The following is a 24434-nucleotide window of genomic DNA, read 5'->3' on the forward strand; positions in this document are numbered from 1 at the left end:
TAAACCTTTCTGCAGTGTGGCTTTTTAAAGGTTTGTGTTTGTTTTGACTCGGAAGCGTTCCCATAAGCCTCAACACATAACAAGGGTGTAGAACATAAGATATGTCCTTTGATCTGTGGAAGTGCAGAGATGTCTCACTAGTAGATGTAGCCCAGTTCACCTGTACACTAATCCACTAATGCTGACAGGAGTTAGAGGACTAACTATATTGTGTAATACTGTAAACATTAGTCATAATTGCTTGTAAAAACTGCTGGGAAAAGAAGTCCTGGGAATTATGAGAATTTGAATCACGCTCAGCTGTAAGTATTAGAGATCCCCTGGATCAAATTATATTTGTCTTGCACCCTTTGCAACCCCCTGGATCTCTCAGTCCAGTACAGAAATCATTAGCTAATTGTAACAGGGAAAACAAAACCCTGTCTTAAGGCATCTGTTCATGTCAGGTACCAGACATGTATATTCTGCAGCCCCTCCAGAGACATATAGATGTCTGTAAAACTGTTCACCACACCATGTGTTGTTGTTTGCATAAACATAATTGAACATACTAATACAGAATACAATTATTCTGATATACTAAACTACACTACATGTGATTAGAAAATAACAATGTGTCCTGGGAACAGTTAGCAAAACTGCCAGAATGCAGATAAAAATTGTCTTATTAAAATGCAAAATTAAGCATTTATCTTTCCTGTTATCCCTATGGGGGCCGTTACCCATAATAATGAAAAGATGTCCCTTGAAATGGCATTACTTTTTAATGAGGCTTTTACCCACTGAGTCATAATCTCCATTTTACTAATTACAAGCAGAATTGGCTTCCTAAAGCCAAACTGCTGAGCACAAGTGGCTTCTGAAGCTGAGGCTTCCCAGCCGGTTCTCAGACTTGGGCAATTCGGCAAGGGTTGGGCTATAGCTAAGTTAAAGATAGGGATTGACTTTAGAAGCCAAGCATGCAAAGACATCTGCACATCACAGTGTCAGTTCCTGGGCAGATCTGTGACATATTCCATAGTGCTTTACTTATTAACAATCCTTTGGTTAAACAAAAAACAACTAGGACACCCATGGTGATTACTTGCTGATTGTTATTTGGTGCCATGGACACTCCTGTGCTTTACTTTTACTCTGGCACTCGTCTTCATTCAGAGCCTGAAGGGCCAGACACTTAACTGCTGGTACTGGGCCCCGGTTCTGACTCACTTGCCCTGTTCTATTCTCAGCAATCCCCAAAAAGACCACACGGTGCAAGGACTGAATGCTTGTATTTCAGTAAAAGCCTGGCTTTTCCCTTCATCTGTCTAATTACTCAGATCCTCTTCAGCTTATGACCAATAATTCATTTTTGGTTAAAGCATTTTGGCAAATATGATCCATTATCACAGCCACTGTATCTTCTAGTATTCAGGACTTTGCTACATGTTAGACATGGGAACTGCTTTACACAGCAACAGGGGCAAACATCCATTTCTGCAAACTGTCACTCAGGGAGCTGCTTAAACCTTGACAGCACTGAGATTATTTTTTATGATAAAATACTAAATCATTAACAACACAAAGGTGAATGGTTCAGGCTGTCAGTCTGAAGTCTCATAACATGCACTGAAATATGGTGTTCAGGGGGCCAGAAGCTATCTAACAAAACATTATTGAAGTTAGAAAATTAAGTAGTCTAAAGCAAGGAAATTCCTAGATGAATTGGCCCTCCCCAGCTCCAAGCCATCCTTTCTTTCCCAAATTCAGTTTATCTATTCTCTTCCTTATACTGCAGGTCATTTCATCTGTTTGTTTTATGCTGGTGGCTTTATCTCAGGCGATGAAAATCAAAAGAGAGAGTAAGAAGGAGTGAGAGAAGCTGATGGCTTTTTGTTTTAATGTCAAAAATTAAATTCTGGGAACATTCTCAAATCCATAAAGGATTGTGTTGTTGTGACGTTAAAGTAGGAAGGTGGAGTAATCGTCTGGGTGTTACAGTTTTTCTGAGCTTGGTCATTTTGAGACAGATTTTCATAGCCACCTCTGTTATTTACAAAGGCCTTACATCAAAACCTACAGACACTAAAGCTTCTTAGAGAAAAGTTTGACAATTATTTTTAAATGGGTAAACCCATTTCTTTTTCCCTGGTCTTTTTCTTGGAAATTACTGAACTGTTTGGCTAAAAGGTTCCATAGAGCAAAATACAGGCTGAGTCAGTTAGCATGGAAACTATCACCACTAATGATTAAAGTTTGGCAAGACTGTAAATAGCAGAGTCCAGGTCTCTGAGTGAGTCAATCTTATAATAGATGGGGCAATCAAACCGTCCTATATGATAAATTTTCATAACTTCCATTTCACAATTTGAAAGCCTCTGATGTTTGTTGAGAGACAGGTTGGCAGTAGAGCCCTTTACTGATGAGCACAGCAATCAGAAGTTCCCCAAACGTGTACAGCAGCTGCTGGTAGACCTGGGATGACACTCAGAAGGGCTGACCTCAGATTTCTCCTCTAACCACAGACTGTCCTTGGTTTTGCTTGGCTCAACAATGCTTCCTCTCTCTCAGTTACATCACTCTCCCATACTTTTCTTCACTGTTGTCTCTTTCTGACTTGCCTTCCCCTTCTCCTCTTTCCTTGGTTTCCCTTCTCACAGTATTTCAGTCTTTACCCATATACTTTCCCATGACATCTGACCACGAGTTTAAACCAGTTTGGCTGCCTTAGATGAGAGGTATGGTTTCCATTCCAGGAGACAGTGATGGGCACATATTCCCTGCCCACTGTCACCCTCTTCATCTCACAGTTCTTGATTTCTGGTAGGCCTCAGGATAAAAAAAGGGGACAGGTTGGATTGTTTTCTTGGTGGCTGTAGGAAGCCTGGTCTAGTGTCTGTAGGTCTAGTGTCTGTAGGACTTGTTTATATGTCCCATTCCATGTGGTATAGGAAAGTAACATTATATATGACTGTAATCTCTGGTTATATTTGGCATTTGGCAGTTCCCTGATTGAATTGCATAATATTTATGTTGCCTGAGACAAGTCTTAATTATGAACATTTTGATTTTCCCACCAGTTTTCCCAAGAAGTTCACCATGCCCACATCAATCAGATCTGAATTATTTGACCCCTTCCACAAATGTGCTTTTTTGGTTAGATTGAATGTGTCTAGGTTGGATGTGAGGTTTTCCAATGCGATGTCATTTCCTAGTAGGAAACAAGTACAGAGATTCAAGGTATGTCCCACTGCCCAGCTGAGGGACAGCATCTCTGGGCAGCAGCTCTTTGCAGACAGGCCGACAGCTGAGCTGGGGCTGGCAGCAAGGACAGGGGCTGGGCACTGTGAGGAGTGCAGGTAAGGGAACAGCTATCACCCAGAAAAGCTCTGTCCCTGGAAAGGGTGAGGTCTCTGTCATTCCCTCCTCCTCAGTGGTGTCTGATTTTGTGAGCATCAGGAGTACCTGTGTGCACACTGCTGGGGACACAGGCAGTAATGGCACAGGTGGCCCTCCAGGGGCTTGTAAACATCAAGAAAATTAAAAGGCTGAAGTGAAGATACTGAGACACCCCAGTAGCTTCCTGGGACTGAACTGAGATAATAACCCCAAAAACCCACATAGTGGACCTGATCAGGTGTTTTGTCACTGCAGTTCCTAGGCAGTGGAAAAGCAGTCAGTCCAAACTGACTATTCTATCCAGGTCACAGACCATACACAAGGAGCTAGAGATGTCTCACACCTCTCTCTCCCTAGAAGCAACGTGGCTGCATTTGCCAGGGTCCCATGCCAGAATTAATGCTCCCTTTCAAGGCAGCTGGCTGGCTTTTGGAGTCTGTGTATCTTTGCCATAGGCAATCCATAATTCCGAGATAGCTGGGAGCCTGCTGCATTGTGAGACTGCTTTTCTTCCCACTTCCTTCCAGAGGAATTGGCAGGAGCACCTATAAACCTACAGCAAAGGCTGAAATTTTCAGTCTGAGTGGGTTCTGACTTGCAACCTTGAGCTAATGGAAAAATATACTTGGAGTTTGGCAGGCCAGGTAGAGGATTTTGACCTCCAAGCCTTTGCCTTTTTGCAAGTTTTGCCTTAGAGATGATGTGGCAGCAAAGCAGGGTGGGGATTCCTTCTTGCTCTACCCAAACATGTCTTAATGGGATGGAGATCTGTACTTCCCAGACCTTTTATCAAACCAGCAAATACAGCCAGGATAACAAGCCTGAACTTTCAAAAGTCAGAAGCCAAGCTCCAAAACATCACAGGACTTGCTTAAAACCACAAGGTGTTTCTCAGATGTTTCCTCTGGGCACTGAGTCTTTATTTCATATTCAAGTGGAAACCAAGAGGAACATATTCTTTCTAAAAAAAAAAAAAAACCCTGAAAATATTTCACATGAATACTGGATTCCAAAAGATTAAGAATAAAATATAAAAAAGAGTCACACAAGCTTTCAACTCTCATAAAGCTCTGGAAATAACTTATTTTAATTTCAAAAACCTCTAAGTTATAAAAGGAAGATTTTTGGTAAAGCAACTCTGACTCATTCTAACACATTTTCTCTTCATTCATATGTTCTTTTGACTCAGATTAAAAGACTTGGATTGTAAAGCCTCATTCGTGCATGTGTTCTTTTTTTTTTTTTTACTTCACAGCTTTTTTTGGGAAATACCTCAATGAATACAATGGCAGCTACATCCCTCCTGGGTGGAGAGAGTGGGTTGGATTAGTGAAGAACTCTCGCTTCTATAATTACACCATTTCTCGCAATGGTAACAAAGAGAAGCACGGATTTGATTATGCAAAGGTATTTTCCAGACACATAAATGGCACATGATTAATCCATATAAAAATAACTTTCAGATAATAATTAACCAGATAATTAATTAATTAACCAACTAAAACCACAACATTGAGATGTCACTTTCTCTCCAGGGCATTGCAGATCAATTGCCACCTAAGAATATTAATCACTCAACAGAAGAATATTCCCAAGGCTCTTCAATGGAGCCTGGTGATTCCTCCCTTCCTCCTCCCCTCCCTCCATCTCCCTGACAGAATGGGATATTTTGGTGGCAGAAGCAAACAGTAAATAAAAACCTTTCCCAAAAAGAATTGTGCCCCTTGTGCTACTGAACCCTTAAGTTTACTGAGTGTTGCCAGTTAGTTATTACCCACAGAAGAGGCTTGGTTAATGTTATTTTCCATTATAGAGTGCACACCAAAGAAAGGCTGTGTGCCTGTGGTGTCACACTCCGGATATGAGTATGAGAGTTGATAAGGGCAAGAACAGGGCCACTGGAAAAGTTCAGAGCTTGTTTGTGCTCTGGACAAAGTGTGGAAAGTATGCCAAGGTGACCTGCCCACTGCCATGAGGTTTCTTGGAACAGCTTAGGAGGGCAGATCTCAGACAGTCCAGCCTGCGGAAAGCAATCTGGAATTTCCTCAAATTGTAGCTCAAGGAAGATGATACAGATGTTGCAACTGTGGTTTCTGACCCATGTAATGAGTTTTTATTGGAAGCTAGTGACGCCTGTTTCTGATTTTCCTATCCATAGAAATTACATTATACTGATTATATATTTATACAGAGTACAAAAAAGAAAATATAGAATACTGGTTAGTTATACATTTCTTACACACCCCGTCTATGTAGCTAGAATAAACAGGGTAACAGGAGAGGAGTAGATACTTTGGGAGAGCAGTCATACAGGCATTTCACTCAAACAGGCCACAAACCCAAAAATTATCACAACCCTGGTGCCTCACACTCATTATCCATTTCGTAAGCTAAAGGATCACTCACTGTGTCATCAACAGGCTTGCAGGATTTGTAGCAGCCAGGGCTACTGTGCGAGTTCCAAGTGTGCTGCAGGAGAGGGGAAAGGGCAGGGGGACGGGGGACGGGTGGGCAAGGAGGTCACAGCTGGTTGGCTTGTCCTAGCACTGGCATGCGACACAGACCTTGTCCCTCAGGCTCTGCTTTTGCAGCTGTTCAGGGCCTTGAATCCACAACATAAGATTAGTCATGCCTTGAAGTGCTTGAAATTACAAACATTGTCTCAGCACTTTCTCAATGAAGCTGCAGCTAGACCTCCAGGCCAACAGTGAATACTCCAAGGTGGCAGGTGGTTTAATTTAAGTTTTCATCTTTTTTTCTTAGTTCCATTTCCTCCCTTTTCCTTGTAGGCTTCCATTTGCCACCTTAGCTGTGGGTTAAGCCAGTTTATTAGCAAGTCACCACCTTAATCTCAGCAGCTGCACTGCTTAAAGTTGCACAATTAAATGAAGAGAGCCCGCAGGAATTCAACTGTTCCCTGCATTCTCATTTGCAATTTTTTTGATTAAAATTTTTTGCAATCTGTTGCCTGTTGTAGCTGTCTTCATTTTGTACATATGCAAAAGTGTAGTCCAAACAAAGAGTGTGTAACAAAGGTTTATGTAAACATAAAATCAGATGAAGATTCAATGTTATTTGGGAGCCATTACCTTGTGAAGTGTTTTATCAATGAAATTTAAGAAACATATCTTTGGCCGTACAGTCTGTCATTTTAAATGTTACTTAGCACTATATTACCAGATCTGATAATCAAATTTACTTAATATTTTCTGTTGTATCTGATTTGCAAAATACTGTCTCATTTTATGTGGCACTGCCTGCTTAAGAAAGTAATCACTGCTCAGTCTCTCCTATGCTCCCTCGAATCACACATCTCTTTGATGGTATGTTTTTACTTCCTGATCTGAGCTTTAATGAGGACTTGAAAAATAACATAATAACATGATCGTATGTGATCTAATTAATCATGCACTTTGTAACTTTTGCTTTGTGTTAATCGTATGTTCCAGGACTACTTCACAGACCTAATCACTAATGAGAGCATTAATTACTTCAGAATGTCTAAGAGGATATATCCCCATAGGCCCATAATGATGGTCATCAGCCACGCTGCACCCCATGGCCCCGAGGATTCTGCACCACAGTTCTCAGAGCTCTACCCCAACGCTTCACAGCACATGTAAGTCAAAATCACACACTGCCAGACCCACTCCTTGTATCTGCTCCTGCGAGGGATTTGTTTATGGAGACATCGCAAGAACAGGCAATTCAAATATCAGATGCTCATGTAAGCAGAGAATGTTTGCTTGTTTCTTTTGCTGTGCTTGTTCCTTTTGCGGGGGAGAGTGACAGCTCTGACCATTATTAAAGGAGAGAGAAGCTCTTTTCCTCCTGGGAAGTCGTGGGAGATTAAAAGGTCAGTATTTGGCTTTGTAAGGGCAGCTCCTTACAATACCCTGAAAATATGTAGACACAGGTCAGGATCTGTTGGAAAGATATTACTTCCTTAGTTTTCCGCTAAGATATGCGCTTCCTGGGCTCTAACTAACTGAATGTATTGAGAGTAAAAACACCCTTTTGAAGCTTTTGAGCACACCAGATTTGTTTATAGGCGATATACTGGCAGATTGCAAAAACAGCCTATCAGACTGCACTTTAAACAACATGCTTTATCTTTTCTGGTGATGAAACTATAACAAAAACCCCCAACTCTTCATTTTGTTTCTAGAAGAAAAAGCAACTTCAGGTAAAAATCTGTGGATATTCCACATCTGTGGATTCCTTATCTTGCTTCCTACCTTGAATATTCTGTGTCCTTTTCATTATAGTGAGAGGCTATGGAAGATTTCCATTGCACTTGTGACTCCCATGGTTTGTAGACCAGTCTTACAATTCATTCTGAAAAAATGTCTTTACACATCTTTAAAAAACAACAGAACAATAGCAACAACAGAAAAATCACAAAAAAAATCTTAATAAAATACTTCAGCTAGATTGTACATTTATTTGTCCTCTTAAAATGAGGACAAATCAATTTCATTAGACAATAGGAAAGCTCCTTGGTCTAAAAATTGTATTTTGGACACTCTGCAGTAGTTCACATACCAGGATGGTTTTTTGATTTACATTAAATACTTTAAAATTTCTAGGAGTAGTAGGTACTGCATAAACTGCATGCATAAACTGATCACTAGTTAGGGTCAAAAAGAGATTTGCTGTTCATAGTACATTGTTGATTTTTTGTTGTTTTGCATCTTTTTATCCTCTCACTGGCTGCTACTTTCTAGATATGCCATTTTCCCTGACCTTATAATCTTGTATTCTCCATGATCCCACATTCCTGAGACCAGACTTTGCAAGTAATGCAAACCAGTCAGCAACGTTTTGTAGTTATTTAGATATTTGCAATATTTTCTACCCAAACAGGGAACTAATGAAGTTGAGATTTTAGTTGGTAAATAAAGTAGACAGGGATACATGAAACCTGTTATATTGGGTTGTATGAAAGAATGTTCTCATGATGCCTTGGGGAGGCTGGCTGGGAACAGACTGGACAGAGCTAGAGAATAAAGTAGATATTTATTGAAAGCCCTTTAAGGGTACACCTTGGGCTGTATAAGAGCCTGGCCAGAGCTACACTCAAGATGGACTTAAAATGGTCACAAAAGGTCTTACATTTTTATAAGTTTTGGTCTGTTTGCATATTGAAGTTTAATTGTCCAATTACAGCTTCAGGTTATGAAGTCCCATCCTTCTTGTCTTCTCTCTTCACTCCAATGTTGTTTATGCTTTTGGGACTAAAACTTGTAACAGTTGTCTTAGGTCTCTAGCAGGAAAAGGATTTGTTTTGTCTACCTACCCTGTGAAGAGAGCTGACTAACACTTAATATGAGGCTCAGAACTACATCCCTAGGCAGCATAGAATCTGAAAAACATGATAGCTAAAACTTAAGTCATAATTTCCCCCCTTTAGAGGCTTGACCAGGCCTTTTCCTTGTCGAGTCTCTATCCTAAATATCCACTAATAATAGGCATTCAATAACAGATAAGTATCTAACAATGGTAAACAACTAACAATAATAAACATCTATCAATAGATAAATATCTAATAACTAATTATGAATTATGTACTCCAGCAGAAAGTAGCAGGGAGCAATGGTGGAGCGAGGGGGAATGTAAAACCACCAATTTTTTTCCCCTATTTTTCTAGCTCCTGAAAATCACCACTTTAGGTGAAGCATCCAGGTCAGTGTGCCACATTCTCTTTGCATTGGTTTGATCTCTTTTGAGCTGTGGCACAGCCCCACCATCCTGTAGCAACGAGTTCTACGATGTCATTCCCTGCACTGGGGACAAAGGGCTACTTTTTCTTTCCTTCTAAACCTGGAGCTTGGTTATGCCACGTGTGTGTGTCCCCTACTTCCCATTCTGTGAAGAATAATGAATAGTCACTATATCAAATTGAATGGATTTCTCCCATGTCTCCTTTCAATTGCCGCTTTTCATTGCAAGAGAGTTATCTCTATTTGTTCTCACCCCATTCAACAGATTGCCTCCCATTTAGTGGCACAGACTGCCTGGCCTCAGGCAAGCCATCCTGCCTGCTGGGGGACTATCCATCATACAGGAGGGCAGGATCCAAACTGCTTTCCCTTAGCTGTGGAGATGGTGTCTGGAAAAAAAGGCTCTGAATCATTGTATCTCACCCTACCTCTCCCCAGGCCAAAGCAACTCATTTTAGGCTCCTTGCTCCCTGTCTTCTGACAAGTGCTTGTAGGAACTTGCTTTGGTGTATCATGCTCTTGACACTTTCTACTGCTTGATGTTTTCATCCTGCTTGTTTCCTAGCTTGTGCTGGTAGAACAAAAGGTTTTAGTTAGTTTCCAAATTTTTAACTGCCTCTCCACCTTATATACAGGTTATATGTTACCAGCAAAGATTGGGCAAAATCCTAGCTAAAATTAATTTTTATTTGTGTGGACTCCTGGGGTCTAAATACCTTGCTCTGCTAGGCTACTTGTGAGAGCACTCAGCTGTGCTGCTTCTTTTCTTCTGGTGTTGTTTCTTGGCATGCTTCTTGCAAAGAGTTTTTTCTCCAATGACCTCAAGAGATCCTTGCTGGCTTGTTTTGTGTTTCTTATTGCACTGACTGACTGCATGTGTTAAAGTTCAGCCTGCAGACTGAGAAATGAGACAAATTGAAGATAAACTGATAATTTGGGTTTGGGTGGCTGAAGATTCCAACTGCTTTCTCTATCAAAAGTATAAAGCAATGTGCTCTAAAAGATATGAGAAGTTCAGTTCTCACAGAAATATTCAGTGTTCCCAAAGAAAACAGAACAAGAACAATAAAATCCCTCCTGCCAAGGTTTGTGTAATTTGAACATTTAACCCTTAGGTTTTCTTCCTTGGTGGTCAAGCACCATTTGAATCTCTTTCGTTCTGACCTTGGGTGACAGCCATCTGACCTTGGATTTTGTTTTTAAAAATGTAGTTGCTGTATCATATTACTGTAACGCCTACCTCCAACAAAGAAGGGAAACCAGGTCAAAAGCTGCTTGCTGGCTTAACAAACTGAGATGGAAGGTTATACCTACAAACCAAGGATTAAGATAGCCTGTCAACCACATGTGAGAAGTTTTGCTTAAAAGAACAGTAGCTGAAGCGGACCCTTAAATTAGATGATGTCTCTTTGTTGGTAAAGTGCCTCCTAAAGATTGAAATGCTGCCTTTATAAATTAAAACAAAACAAACTCAACATCAAAAAAACAACTTGAAAGTTTATTTAGAAGAAGTTTTCCACTGGCACATATAAAGAAGGGAGTGGCTATGGCAGGAAATACTCCAGTTCAGGGAGAGCTCTGCCCTCAAGTGTGGGCGTCTATTGGTCTCATTTCCTCACTTATCAAAATGGCAAGAATAAAATCAAATGAATGCAGCAGCAAAGTCCTTAAGATTTATGAAAAATAGATCAAAGACAATCAGAAACTGAAGAATTACATGTCATCATTATGTTACAGCCCTGCTCTCCTCAGCACAAACAGGCTCTCAAGTGGCAAGGAAAGTCTTACAAGGACAAGAATGGCAATGACGTGTACACTGTTTACTTATTAAGTGATTCCTGTTAATTCTTATTAACTCCAGTTTAAAATGAAACACAAACTACATCATACTGGGAGCAGCAGATTCTTTATTGTTTTTAAACAGATTCTTTATTGTTTTTAAACATCCATTCTTCCCTCTCACTTTCCCACTTCTCTCCATAAAGTATATCCTATTTCTAGAATCTAAAAATATTTCTGAAGGTTTATCCTGGCTGCTATCATCATAATGAGTGATATATTTTCTGAAAATAAATCATACTAATGCATGTACTCTAACTATCCCCAGATATTATTTCTGTGAATGAAAATGGGACTAGAGAAGATATACTAGATGAAAACAATACATAGGTTTTTGCTGTGGTAATGAACATCATCTGTTAGGGAGCAGCGTTGTTAGACCTTTGGAAACGTTGTTAAACATGAAGTTATGTTACAGGACAATCTTGTTTCATCAGACAGCTGACCAGGAAAGCTCTGACTCAAAGGATACTCTGATGAAAGCCTGAATTATCTGTTATGCTCAGGGCCTCTGGCACTTTAGCTTCCCTTTACCTTCCAGTGTGAACCAGTCTTAGGGGAACTGTGAGTCAGACCTAAGCTGTTTATAAGCTGTGAGGTAAACAAACATTAGAAGCAAGAATCTGCAGGAGGCAGGTTTACTGAAGAATGTAAAAAATGGAAATCTGAAACACTGCTGGCTGTGCTGAGTTAAAATACTTGGGCTGGCAGCAGGACTCACAGCCAGATTTTGATTACCTGGAAGCAATCCTATTGCCAAGCTAGAACCATTAGGAAGAGCAGATAGAAATGGAATCTGATCTGTCTTGGAATAGATCAGAAGCCTTCACAAGCTGAGAAAAGGCAGGTGATACGAAAGTCAGAAGTTTATAATTCCATTTAAAGATGGTATGAAAGGTGCTGATATACCAGCTGTGTAGGTAGCAGAGAGTCTGCAGTAGTGAGGCATCAAAAGAAATGTTGTAGCTCTGGATCCTCAGAGCAGTCGTCAGGGTGAGTTTGGGGTGTGAGGTGGCTGCATCTGGAATCACTGAGGCCGAGTCTCAAACATCTGTCAGTAACAATGGTACTTCTTGTAATGTGGACACGGAGCCATTAGAATGGGATCATTCATTTGCATCAATTATAAATTTTGACATGTCAGTGTGTAGTGTCACTACTGGCCCGAGGCCTTCTTGGACTCCTGACTTAGAGATAAATGATCGAAATCATCACACATGTCACTGTGTGATTTTAAACAAGACAAGAAGAAATGGTGTGAAATAGAAACAAAAGTAATAGTCTAGTTGCACAATTAACTTCTGCAGGAGCACCAAATAATGTTTCCTAAATTAAAGGGATGATGCATTTAACAGGTAGCAACTGTTTCACTTTTTATTCTAAAATATAGTAGTTGTGTTACAGTTCAGGAATGAAACTTTCATACCCCACATATCTAGACCTATAAATATCACTGGGTTTAAACAAGTCCACTTTCAAAAGGCAGCAAAAGCAGACCCAGAGTGGTGAAATTCAACTTCACATTAGTATTGACCATGGCCACCGGTTGGGGTTTTGGTTTTTTTTACTTTTAATTTTGTCCAGGCTTCCTGCTTTCCAAGAACAGTGTCTAAACCTGGAAATCTACTTTCCCTGGAAACAAAGAATTTGCTTCCTTTGTTTATTTTCTCTTGAAGAAACATGACCACTTATGCCATGTTTGCTAATCATATTTCAAAGAATAATAGAGGTGCTAATTCTGTACAGAAACTATTCATTTTTCTCAATCAGTTTTACCGGAGGTATTATTTTAAAATTTTGTTGACTTTTATTTTTATGAAATGAAAATGTTCTTGGGGCATCTAAGTACTGTATTATTTTCACTAACTGGAGGACTCCCAATCGAAACAGAAGATTAGTAAAACACTTTTGGGATAAGAATCCCTGAGAACTTAATGGAATTATTTTTAGGCAACATTTTTAGGCAGTATTTTTGTGAACATAATTTCTTTTGTTGAGTAGGAACAGGAGGTAATTAGGAGGTTGTAAATGGCAAACAGAGATTTTTTTACTATGAGCAATTGAACAAATGTTTGGAAACATACTTGTTTCTCTCCACATTATCCCATCTGTTAGAGACATGTATATATTTAGATTAAATTTTAGAGAGCAAATGTTTAAATTCTACTAAATTCTTGAAGCTCTTAAAAGATGCTGTACTCTCCCAATCCTTTCTTAATGTAAAATATCTTTTTGTAATAATGACTTGCAAAAGGGCCACATTCCATTTATTTCTTTGAATATGACAATTCAGTTCAGTTACTAGTAGAAGCTAGTGAAATTAGTTTCTGAATTATTTGTTTGAGGATCCCATTTTAATAGGTCCCCAAGTACAAGCATCCATTTTTTGGGTTGTTTGGTATTTTTATTGTTTCTTGCCTGACTTAAAGTTATTGTGGTACCTTAAAAGCCAAATAAGATGCATTCTTAATTTTGAAATTCAAATTTAAATATATGAATATAGTAAATATGTTGTCTTAAAGAGTTACTGAGGCCTTTTGATTACAGCAGTGACTGCCAGTACTACTCCTTTTCTCTCAACATAAGTATGTACTTGAACTGACATTTACAGACAAATAAATCATAGATTTTGTGGAGAATCTTTCTTTAACAATGCACTACTGCTTACAAATATTTATTCCTTCCATATACTATAGATCACTTGATTATCACTGTAAATTTCTCTGTAAAGTTATTCACATAGGTGACTGATTACAAAATATCAGAGTGAAATGTCCTCATTTTGAGTATGCATTTATAGGAAAGTGCCTATGCTCAGCATTTGTTATTGTTAAGTATTTGGATTTTTTTTTCTAGTTTAATTGAGGGTTAAAATTTCAAAATGTTATGAATCTAATGTCTTCCAGTGACAGAGCAGATCTGTTAGGGAGTGCCAAGTGGTCTCTGTGTATTAAGTTTTTCACAGTATGTGTTGCAACAGAGCAACCTGGATTTGCCAAAGTTAGTATATTCTACAAGAATGATAAGTATTACAGTAGCAACTTACCAGACTTAGAGGCCATGGACAACCTGAAAATAATGTTCTACCTGGCACTGCCTGCTGACCATGAATCAACTAATGTACTCAACACAAGATGGACTCCATGACTGAGAGGAGGCCATGGAAGACATGGCATACATCTTCAGCTTCAAACTTCCAGTGCAAAATCAAGGAAATGTACATGTCAGTGGTACTTTACAGCAGTACTTGTCAATACAGAGCAAAATTGTTCCCAAAAATGGAAGAATAGAAATTTAGCTGAACATCTCCAGCTGCTTAAAAAAAAAAAAAAAGTTGTGATAAAAAATTATCACTGACGAGGAAGAGGTCTGTCTACATGGAAAAGTTTTCAGAAGTCAACAATACTAAGATTTATATCTGCAGTGGTTGGTTGGTTGGTCGGTTGGTTGATTGGTTACATTCGTACCAAAAAAACCAAGGTAGATAGATTTGAGGGCAGTGTCAGATCTTGTGCCTGGCAACCAGTGCCATTCTGGTGGATTTCTGAAAGGCCCAACAAACAGGGATACACAGGGAACATGTACAAGCTGTGGGGTTTTGGAATGCCTTTCTGTCTCTTCCTTAGTACTCTTTCTCTGACATTATGGACCCCTGTTTCACATTTATCCATCAGCCAATGACACAGGATATTTCACAGGAGGTTCCTGTTTCTTGAATTATCTGGGAAGAAAATTCTACTCCCTCTCAGCCTGCTGCATTTCTCACCCAGAAAATTCAAAATGCATTTGGAAAGTGTCTGTGAAAGGTCTGAACTGCCCTGCTAAACCCTTGAGTGCTGCTTTTAAAAACTATCCATTATGTGGAGGAGGCTGCTCACAATAGCCTGGGAACATTAGACCTGAGCCTGCCTCAGCAGCTGGCTCTCCTTCCTGGCACAGCAGCAGGCTGTCACCGCGCTGCTGGCTGAGTGCAGGTCACAGCCACCTCATCCCTCTGTGCCTGGGGCACTCAGCACCACACTGAAAAAAACCTCCAGGGTTTTACTAGGAAATGCTGATTAATCAAAAAATGAGCTCTTTCATGGGAAAGCATCTTGTCTGACAAACTTCCAAGGAAACAGAGAAAAATTTGTACTGAAAGTATCCTTCTTTTCTGTCTCATAACTGCTAAGTGGTAGGTGACAAAATTCCTGAGACTCGCTTCTTCAAGGGTCTCCCTCTGCTAGGACTGCTGTGCTCCTGGGATAAATCTTATTAATATTATGACAGTACTCATTTTAAAAATCAGACTTCAACCATGGGAAATTACAGAAACTTTGACTTTTCAACATGAAATGAAAGATTTTTCAACAGAAAAGGAATTCTAGTTTATGTTTGTCTTGGCTCAGTAGGGAGCTAACCTTTTCATAGTTCTTAATCTCTATCAAAGTCCTGTGATACTGTTGCATCACTTCTCTTTTCCCTTGAGAGTAATGATTAAGTAGGTTAGTCAAAACTTGCTGTGTGAATTAGAGGCATACTTCTCAAATTCTACCTAACTTCTCAAATAATGCTCTCCAGTTAAAATATGGACTCCAGTAATTTATTAAAATTGACTATCAGTTTACTGCGTTATCCTTTTGGCTGATTTTTGTCCTCAGAGTTTGTAGCTAAAGGTTATACATATGGTATCTGATATAAAAATCTACTGCTTCCACCATTCTGGGAACACATACAACCATGCAAAGAAAAATGAAACCTAAGTGAAGGACTGGTCAAAGGTATGACCCTAAGTTATACAGTATTTTGATATTGTTCATTTTAAGAAAAGACAACTACACATACATATTTCAGCAGGAAAAATGTACCTTTTGTTAATACACATGTTATAATTTTCAGTACCTAAACAGTAAATTAATATTGAATTGCATTTTTATTGTAAACCAAAAAGAGAATAAAAATAATCAAATTAATCTAATCACCCAACAAGTGGGGGTTTTTTCACTTTCTCTTTATGTCTCATTTTCAAATGTAATGCTGCTATTCATCTCTCATGGGCGGCAGTGTACTAGAAACTGGGGGAAAAATATAAACCAAAGAACTTAATGAAAATGACAAAGCCTAGATTCCTTCTTTCTAGAGAAGAAAACTGTTCATATGTAGGTGAAACCATTATGGGACATGGATTTTGCTTGGTTTCTCTTCACCTTGTAGATGTCATGTATGCTAGGCATAAAAACAAGACTGATGGAGAGCTTTTAGAACATGCTTCTCTGTAGAGAAAATTTACTTGACACATTTTTTGTCACACATTTTCTTCCAAGATGATATCTCTGGGAAAATATTCTTGTTTCTTACAGGATATCTTTCAAAAATACACTGGCTGTGGATAGAACACCGCTCTTAAATACTTTTTTTGATATTTGTGCAAAATCCTAAAGCATCATTCTTTCCTTTAGGTAGGGCTCTGTGCCATACTTCTTCCTAGTACTATTGTCAATAGTGGTGTTAGCTCAATTTTGTTGTCATGATGTATTTTATGCTTGTAATGCACTGTGCTTTTCATTCACACTGAAAATAACATCTCAACAGCATTTAGTGTAGAACTAGCTGTAACACTGGTGGTGTTCTGTATACTGACTACTAAATTTCTTTATCCCACTGGAAAATACCTGTCTTTGACTTTTATTTCTCTACTGAAAATATCAGAGAATATTAAGGAAATACCTTAATATTGAGTAAGCAGTCATTTTTGATCTCTGACTTCCTTAATTTTTCTTATCTATATGGGATACATCATTCAGACAGGCCATTTTAAAGATTACAGGTTTGTTTGAGAAATTGATTTTTGGCAAATCCCAAATATTAACAGGGAACTTGTAGTGGTCTTTGAGTCTGAAAGAAAGCTTGGAAAACAAGTGGTTAAAATACTTTGAGGAGGTGATACATGACCCAGTGAATCTTGGAAGCCACTGATGTGATGCTTGCTGATATTTGTCAGATACCACATGGAATTTGTGATTTAACTGTTTGTTGGCTATCTCTGTGTTGGAGGAGTTCCCACCTCCCTCTGATGTCTGTCACACTGCACAACTTTTCAGATCCGTTCTTTTCCTCCAGCACTCCCAGCTATAACTACGCACCAAACATGGATAAGCACTGGATCATGCAGTACACGGGGCCCATGCTGCCAATCCACATGGAGTTTACCAATGTCTTGCAGCGCAAAAGGCTTCAGACCCTGATGTCGGTCGACGACTCTATGGAAAGAGTGAGTGCAAGAAACTTCTGTGAATACAATCTTATTAGTCAGTAACAAAATTAAATGAATTAATTCTTTCTTTACCTTCATGGACCACATTCTGGGGAAAGCCACTGTACTATGACGAATTACTCCACTTTTTTCCAGTGGAATTGAATTCTAGTTCTCTGCAACATGAAGCCAAGCTCCTGGCTTTCTTCTTTCAATTGCTGAGTAAAAAAAATACTGGGCTTTTTTAAAGGGAAAAGTCACTGGGCCTAGTTTAAAGCCTGGTATTAACAGAAAACGCATTACCTGTGTGTACACATGGATAGACGCAGGTGCACACATGACAACTTCTATTCATTTCACACACTCCCTTCACAGTTTGTCCTTCAGTTGAAATCTGGGAACTGGCAAATCACAGCAACTCAGGTGTCAGTCTACAAGTGTTTGCAGAAGTTAGGCAATGCAGTGTACTGCTAATTATAGGTAACATGATACATGAACTGTTAGGTATACTTTGTATGACTTTTTGTTCCAAAATCAAGCACCATGACCAAAGATCTTCCCCTAGAGAGATTTCTTTAAACTTTAATAAAAATTTACAGCTTTTTCCCAAGCCCACAACTGTAAGGAATGAGAAAGTTGTAGACTAGCACAGTAAATCAAATCTGAGTACCTTTTCCCCTAAAGCTGTAGCAGACTTCTTTTCACAAGCTGTGTTTGAGTACACAATGAATATTGGACATACTAAGGCAACTACCCCATTACCACTATTTTTTTTTTCTATACTAATTTTCTGGAGCTGTTCAATTGTCCCCTCTGTCAAGTGTAAAATCGAACTGGTATGTTGATTTTTTCACAGCAGGGTAAAGGCAAGATGTACAAATGCCAGTCCCCAGAAGCTGTGTCAATGTCATTGATGCCATGTTTGGTCCTGTATATTTAAGAGTTATAATTGATGGTTATACATGATTCTGCACAAAACCTGTTTTGCTACACTTAACTCAGAGTTCTTTCTGTGCTGGGTTGCAGTTACACCAAATGCTTGCAGAGATGGGAGAACTGGAGAATACCTACATTATTTACACTGCTGACCATGGATACCACATTGGGCAGTTTGGACTGGTCAAGGGGAAGTCAATGCCATATGACTTTGATATTCGAGTTCCTTTCTTTATTCGTGGTCCAAGTGTGGAGCCGGGATCAGTGTACGTTCCCTTATGTCTCTAGCACAGCTGTTGAGCCTAATGTAAAATGATTCTGAGAGCATGTAATTATCACTCTGTCTAGTTTAATTTCATAAAGGATGCCCTATTATTGCAGAGCAATGAGTCTCATAAAGAGGCAGTTTTTTCACTTTGCATATTATGAATAACTTATAATGCAGATGAGAAAACTGTGTAATGTGTAGTCCTGTAGGGTTAGAGTTGGGTTTTGCTTTTAAAAACGATGTGCTTATCTTTACTGCTCACTCTGTCATTTAGCATCATGCCCTCATTGGCAATGAGATAAGAGCAGTGTTGCTGCTGCACCGCCTTGTTTTATTGTGCTTAACTTTTCCTTTGTGATGCCAGTCTGCGGTACTGGCCTATCGTTCTGAGTTGTAGACTTCAAAGGGAGTCTTCTAAACTTAGCACTTCTGTAGAGCTTTACATCTTCAAAGTCCTGATAAGCATTAATTATCATTCTATTTCCAAGAGAATGTGAAGACTTACGCATTGAACACATGGCAACTATGACCTTTCCTGTTGATTTGCAGAGTGCCTCAGATAGTTCTGAATATTGATCTTGCTCCAACAATTCTGGATATAGCAGGCCTTGACACACCTCCAGATATGGATGGCAAATCTGTCCTAAAGCTTCTGGACTTGGAGAGACCGGGAAACAGGTGGGTCCCAAGGTCCTTTTTTAGCCAGTGCAGAGGCAAACACCTTAGTAAATCAACAACTGAGTGGAAAAACAGATTCTGTGAAAATGAGCTGTGTCATAGCAACGACCACAGCTTTCCCATTTCAAGAGTCTCTTTAGTAGATCTATAAAATTGCACATATATATAAGTGGAGAGTTGTTTTTTGCAAAAATAATTTGTTAACACTTACAGTGGTATACTTCTGTGCCAGCAGTAAATTTATTCTTTTACTTTCAGGTTTCGAACAAACAAGAAGACCAAAATTTGGCGTGACACTTTTCTAGTGGAAAGAGGGTAATTATTAGGGGTGAGAGAGTTTTGGGAGAGCTTGCCTGCTGGGAACACTCCCTTCTACATGCTTTTCTTCCTGCTTCCTCCTCTTCTTTTTTATGGTCAGAGAAGCAGTAAATTTTGCAAGCAAACTGACAGGCATGACTTTTTTCCTGGTTTCCCACCATTGCCTTTGCAATCTAATGTGTTCCCATGTCTCTTTCTCTGAAGAAATTTGAAGGCATGCTTTTCTGGTGATTCTCCTAGCCTCTTTCCCTACCATTGTGCTTGTGCCCTGTTTTGTCATTATCTGAACCATTTTCTTCCTAAATCTCTGTTTCAAATCCAGCTGTGTAGAATCCTCTACCATCTGATTTTGTATTTTCCATTGCATATTAGAAGCATTCTTAATTTTTGTTCCAGCTAAGACTTATGTGTAATTGAGATTCACGACTGTAACTGCTCCTCTCTTTGCTGATAACTCCTTATACCCCCTTACCTTGCCAGTTGTTGCTGTGAAAATTTTCTCTGGGTAAAAATTTTACAGCAATTTCCTTTTGGCACTTTATGACTTTACAGATTGTGAAAACCTTGTCTGACATATTGCAAAGCAGTGCATAAAAGACACATCGTAACATGTAAGATACAGCCAAGCTTGTGCTGTGTATGAAAGTCCCGTTGTGTCTTCAGCTGTGTTTCCCAGCCAAGAAAGTACTGCTTCAAAGAGTTTTGCTTTGTGAAAGAACCTCCATTTATGTATGAATGGTGCTGAACTGTACCAGTTAGACATATTTTAGCAGCACTTATTTATCTTCTGGCAATTTTCAGCCAGCTATCTGAGCCTTTTTTTCAGTATGTGACCTACATCGAAAGAAGGTAACAGTAATGTGGGGATTTTTTTCCCTGAGAAGACATTAAACCTTCAAGTTGCTTCCTTGTTTAAGTTACATTCATCCTTAGGGCTTAGAACAATGTGTCTAAAACATTCCATTTTATTTTTTTAATAAGCAAATTTCTACGCAAGAAGGAGGAAACCAACAAAAACACTCAGCAGTCTAATCAACTACCAAAGTACGAGAGAGTAAAAGAATTATGCCAACAAGCAAGATACCAGACAGCCTGTGAACAACCAGGACAGGTAAGACACAAGTAACTGCAGTTTTCTGGGTGTCACAGGGAAATATGCATTTTACACTATGAGTCAAAAGAATTTGAAGAATATGGCTTTTGGAAGGTAAATAAAAGGCCACTGTTTTTACTATCTTCAGAGCAAAAGAAAAGCAGACAAATTTCTCTAAGCATTGATCCAATTTCAAGTGTTGGAGACCTGGTCCTTCATCTGCTTAAGTACAGAGCTTATTGTAAAACCCCCATGCTCAAACATAAAATGAAATTATTAGTTTTTCTTTGATCATGTGTATTGATAAATATGTAAGATAATTCAGTGATAATTGTTAATAAGGGAGAAAATCTTTGAGCCGTGAAAGCTTGTACTCACTGGGTTAGTTCACAATTACCAAAGCAAGCTGGCTAGTCCTAAGGCTACACGTAATTTCATTTGCTGGGATGAACAACTGGACAGCACACTTAGTAATCATCATCCTTTATTATCTATTGAAACACTTTAAATAGAAGGGTCCCCTTGCCCAGAAACAGTCCCTATTTCTGGTCACTGTAAGGATTCAGGAAGTGATTCCCATACCTAAGCATTACTTTTCTTTCTTGCATTCTTAATGATTTCAGTATAATGCCTGACTCTGGTACAAAAATCTAATTGCCTGCTCATAAAACCAGAAATTACTGCACCCCTGACTACTATGCTTACACCTGCATCTCTGCAGCGCACGCACAGGAAGAGAGCTAAATTAGGATAAGTGATTCTGACTCCAAATTCTCTTCACTCCATCCTGAATTAATGCTCTACCTATGGTAACCTGTGAAGATGGATTTTCTGGGGAGATGTGTAAGCGAGCTGTGTGCCTTCTCATGGACACCCACCTCCAGCCAGGCTGGGGCACACGCCGGGGGCCAGGCAGTGGCCTGTGCCTGCCTCGCTCTCCTTGGAGTCCGTCCCCATCCCCACACACCTCCCTGCACAAGTGTGAGGTGATTTCTCCCAGGCAGGCGCTTGTGCTTTCCCCTCAGATGTTTGCTGAGAGCCCTGGCGGCAGCCGTGGGGCTGAGGTCTCGGTGGGCTGTTTGGGACAGGGGCACAAAGGCTCCTCTGTGCCGCTCTCGCCCAGGGCCGGGCGCTGTGCGCAGAGCCCGCCTGGAGAAATGCTCTGTCCTGCCTTCCCCTCCACCTCCTGTGCAGAGCAGGGTTACAGTAATTCTTGGTTAATCACACTGGATTCATGTTTTGGCTGTCACGTCCTTGGTCGGGTCCTCTGTCACGGCTCTCACCTCACACATGCTCCTTAAATGCGGCCGCTTTTGAAGGGATGTACGCAATATCGCAGTCTCACCCAAGGGCAAAGTTTTCAGGAGTTCAAGCACTGCCACTGTAAACAGAGATTAAATTTGAAAATCTGAATGCTTTATAAAAACTAAAGGAGATCGATTAACTAATTTAGACTGTTAGACACTAAGATGTTTCATTTTAAAGTAACAAAATATTTTCTTTGCAATTATTCCTGATATTTATTACCTCTTATACCAAAATCCAGGTTTGGAATAACTACTTTTCCACATAGTAATAGAAAAGGTTAAGTGTCCTGACTAGATACCACACCTGAGGCAATAGGAAACCCTGCTCACAACCCTGTTCTCAGCCCAGAGCAGGAGACCATCCCGTATTGGTGAATCCAGTTTGATCAAAGGGTGAAGGAAAAAGGGCTTCAGTCAGAAAGGAGGCTACAAGAGCAACAGTGTTTGATAGTCGGTCTCCTATCTACAAATTCCCATTGAGGTCTTTTCAATGCTGAAGATATGCTGGCTGCACAGAGCCCAGCAGCCACCCCTCATAGCTGGATGAAGGACAGACTGAAGTGACCTCTTCAGACACAGCCATTGGTGCATACACATTATTTTCTTTAAAAATATAGATCAAGTCTGTCCCTGACAATTCCAACATCCTGAAAGCTTCCTGCAAGGATGCTAAAATTAAATGTGCCTACAGAAAACTTTTGTTAGGCAGAGCATCATGAGGAGTGGAGCATCCTCATTCAGCCCATGGGGCACAGACTCATTCCTCCCACTCTGCTTGTGCCAGTCCTGGGGAGCAAGGCCAATTTCTCTCTCAGGAACAGACTTCCTGTGGTGCTCACAGGAAAACCAGCATAGAATAGGTAAGGTGTGGACTTAAAGACTGACACTGGACTAATATGAACTTCAGTGAGGCATTGCAATGTGAAATAAGCATCTGCAGGATTTCTTCCATGTAGAAAAGTTCTTAAATGAAAAAAAAAAAAAAAAAATTAGTAGGTCAAATAAATGTTCTGTGGTCCAAATGTGTTCCAATGTGCACTTCTGAGCCATCATAGTTTAATATGAGGTTCCTGCAGCAGATTTGCTCTAGTCATTTTGCACCTCTTAGAAAACAGAAAATATTTCTGTGCATGAATTATCTTTGTTTTAGCTTTTGAAATTTGTATATTTTATTTCAATTACATAAGTGCATATATAGAAATAAAATATTCATTTAAATTATGGTGGCTTATAATACTTCCTGTGTTTACTCTAATCAGTTACAGTTAACATCAGTTAAATTACAATTAATTTCACAGAATGAGTAATTGCTGACTGATTCTAAAATAGTGAAATTGCTGGTCTGTGGGAAGCTGCTGCTAAATGTCTGAGACTAAGAATAAGCATTTGGGGAATTAATACACCATTAAAAGCTTGCTCTTAATTTAAATTTGCTCTGGTCAATATGTAGTTTATTTGAAAAGGAGAATACAAGGAAGCTGAAAAAGAAAAAAAAAATTCCTCTATTAAAATGAGGTGTGATCCTGAGATCTGCTGGTTCCAAAACCTCCAAGGATGTGGTACTCAGGAAAATACTTGCTTCAGCTTATTTTCTCTTTAAAAGAAAGAAAAATAAAGGAACCTAGAATAATAATTTTTTAACTAAATTTTCAAAAATTCCTATCTTTTCTATGTCCAGTGTGTACTTGATAACAGATAAACCTAAAAAATGGGGGTGGTGAAGAGAAAATACTAAACATCTGTTAAATATAAATATAAATATAAATATAAATATAAATTACTTTCACTGTTATTTTTTCAATGTATTTTAATTTTCTAGCACCATTGACAGATTGGATCATTTTCATTGCAGATCATGTTGTAGATCACTGTGCCCTTGCTGTTTTTTCATAAACCCCTTTATGGGAGAACAGTTCCCAAGTGTTCACCCACCTCCTTGAGAACATCTCAGAACTGAGATGTTCATGGGATGTGCTCACTCCTGAGTTATGTTCCAGCAGTCATTGACGTGGGTCAGCAGTGAGCCCATGCCAAGGAGAGGAGCGCTCCTGCTGAGCTGCATTAGCAAGAGCACTGCTAACAGGTCATGGGAAGTGAGAACTCACCTCTCCCTGGTGCCTCTGGGCTGCACCTGGAATGCTGCATCCGGGTTGGGATCTCCATGAACAGCGGGACTTTGGTGGGCTGAAGCAAGTCCAGGGGAGGACCCCAGAGATGGGGTGGAAGCACTGAGAAGGGGCAGAGGTTTGTTTAGCCAGGGGAACAGAAGACAAAGTAAGAAGCTAACTGTTTCCTTTGATTAACCAATGGTTAATTAGAGAGAAGACAGATCCAGGTATGTCTTGGAGGTGCACAGCAAAATGGCTATTAGAAAGAGACAAGTTGCAGCAAGGGAAATTCTAAATAGATGCATGGGAAAAAAGCATTACTATAAATATGATTAAGAACTAGAGCCCGAAGAGGCTGTGGAAAGTCCACCTCAGAATACATCCAAACCTAATAATGTCGCTGCTTTGAGGAGGAGGATGAACTAAATGACCTCCAGATGTTCCTTCCAGTACATGCGCTTAATTTTTTGCTTGCTTAGTACCTGGCCTTGTGGACTTAATGTTTTCTTCTTCCTCCTCAACTTCATAACTTGAGAAGTGCTGTTAATTTTATG

At 39.5% G+C, this 24434-nt stretch overlaps 1 protein-coding gene across 17 annotated transcripts in view; it reads left to right on the forward strand.

Moving 5' to 3' along the window:
- The window catches only part of SULF1 (sulfatase 1), a 237738-nt gene that overhangs the window by 187267 nt on the left and 26037 nt on the right, over nt 1-24434 (forward strand). For 15 of the 17 annotated variants that reach the window (XM_083885292.1, XM_083885282.1, XM_083885293.1 and 12 more), the window contains 7 exons: nt 4634-4785; nt 6828-6997; nt 17040-17190; nt 18199-18374; nt 18926-19054; nt 19313-19369; nt 20354-20483. In XM_083885292.1, coding sequence (XP_083741418.1) covers nt 4634-4785; nt 6828-6997; nt 17040-17190; nt 18199-18374; nt 18926-19054; nt 19313-19369; nt 20354-20483 — 965 coding nt within the window. Of the gene's footprint in view, nt 1-4633; nt 4786-6827; nt 6998-17039; nt 17191-18198; nt 18375-18925; nt 19055-19312; nt 19370-20353; nt 20484-24434 lie in introns of those variants that run through there. The other 2 variants (XM_083885288.1, XM_083885290.1) reach the window with 1 other exon arrangement.

This window comes from Zosterops lateralis, assembly GCF_965231275.1.
Source record: "Zosterops lateralis genome assembly, chromosome: 1".
NCBI lineage: Eukaryota > Metazoa > Chordata > Aves > Passeriformes > Zosteropidae > Zosterops > Zosterops lateralis.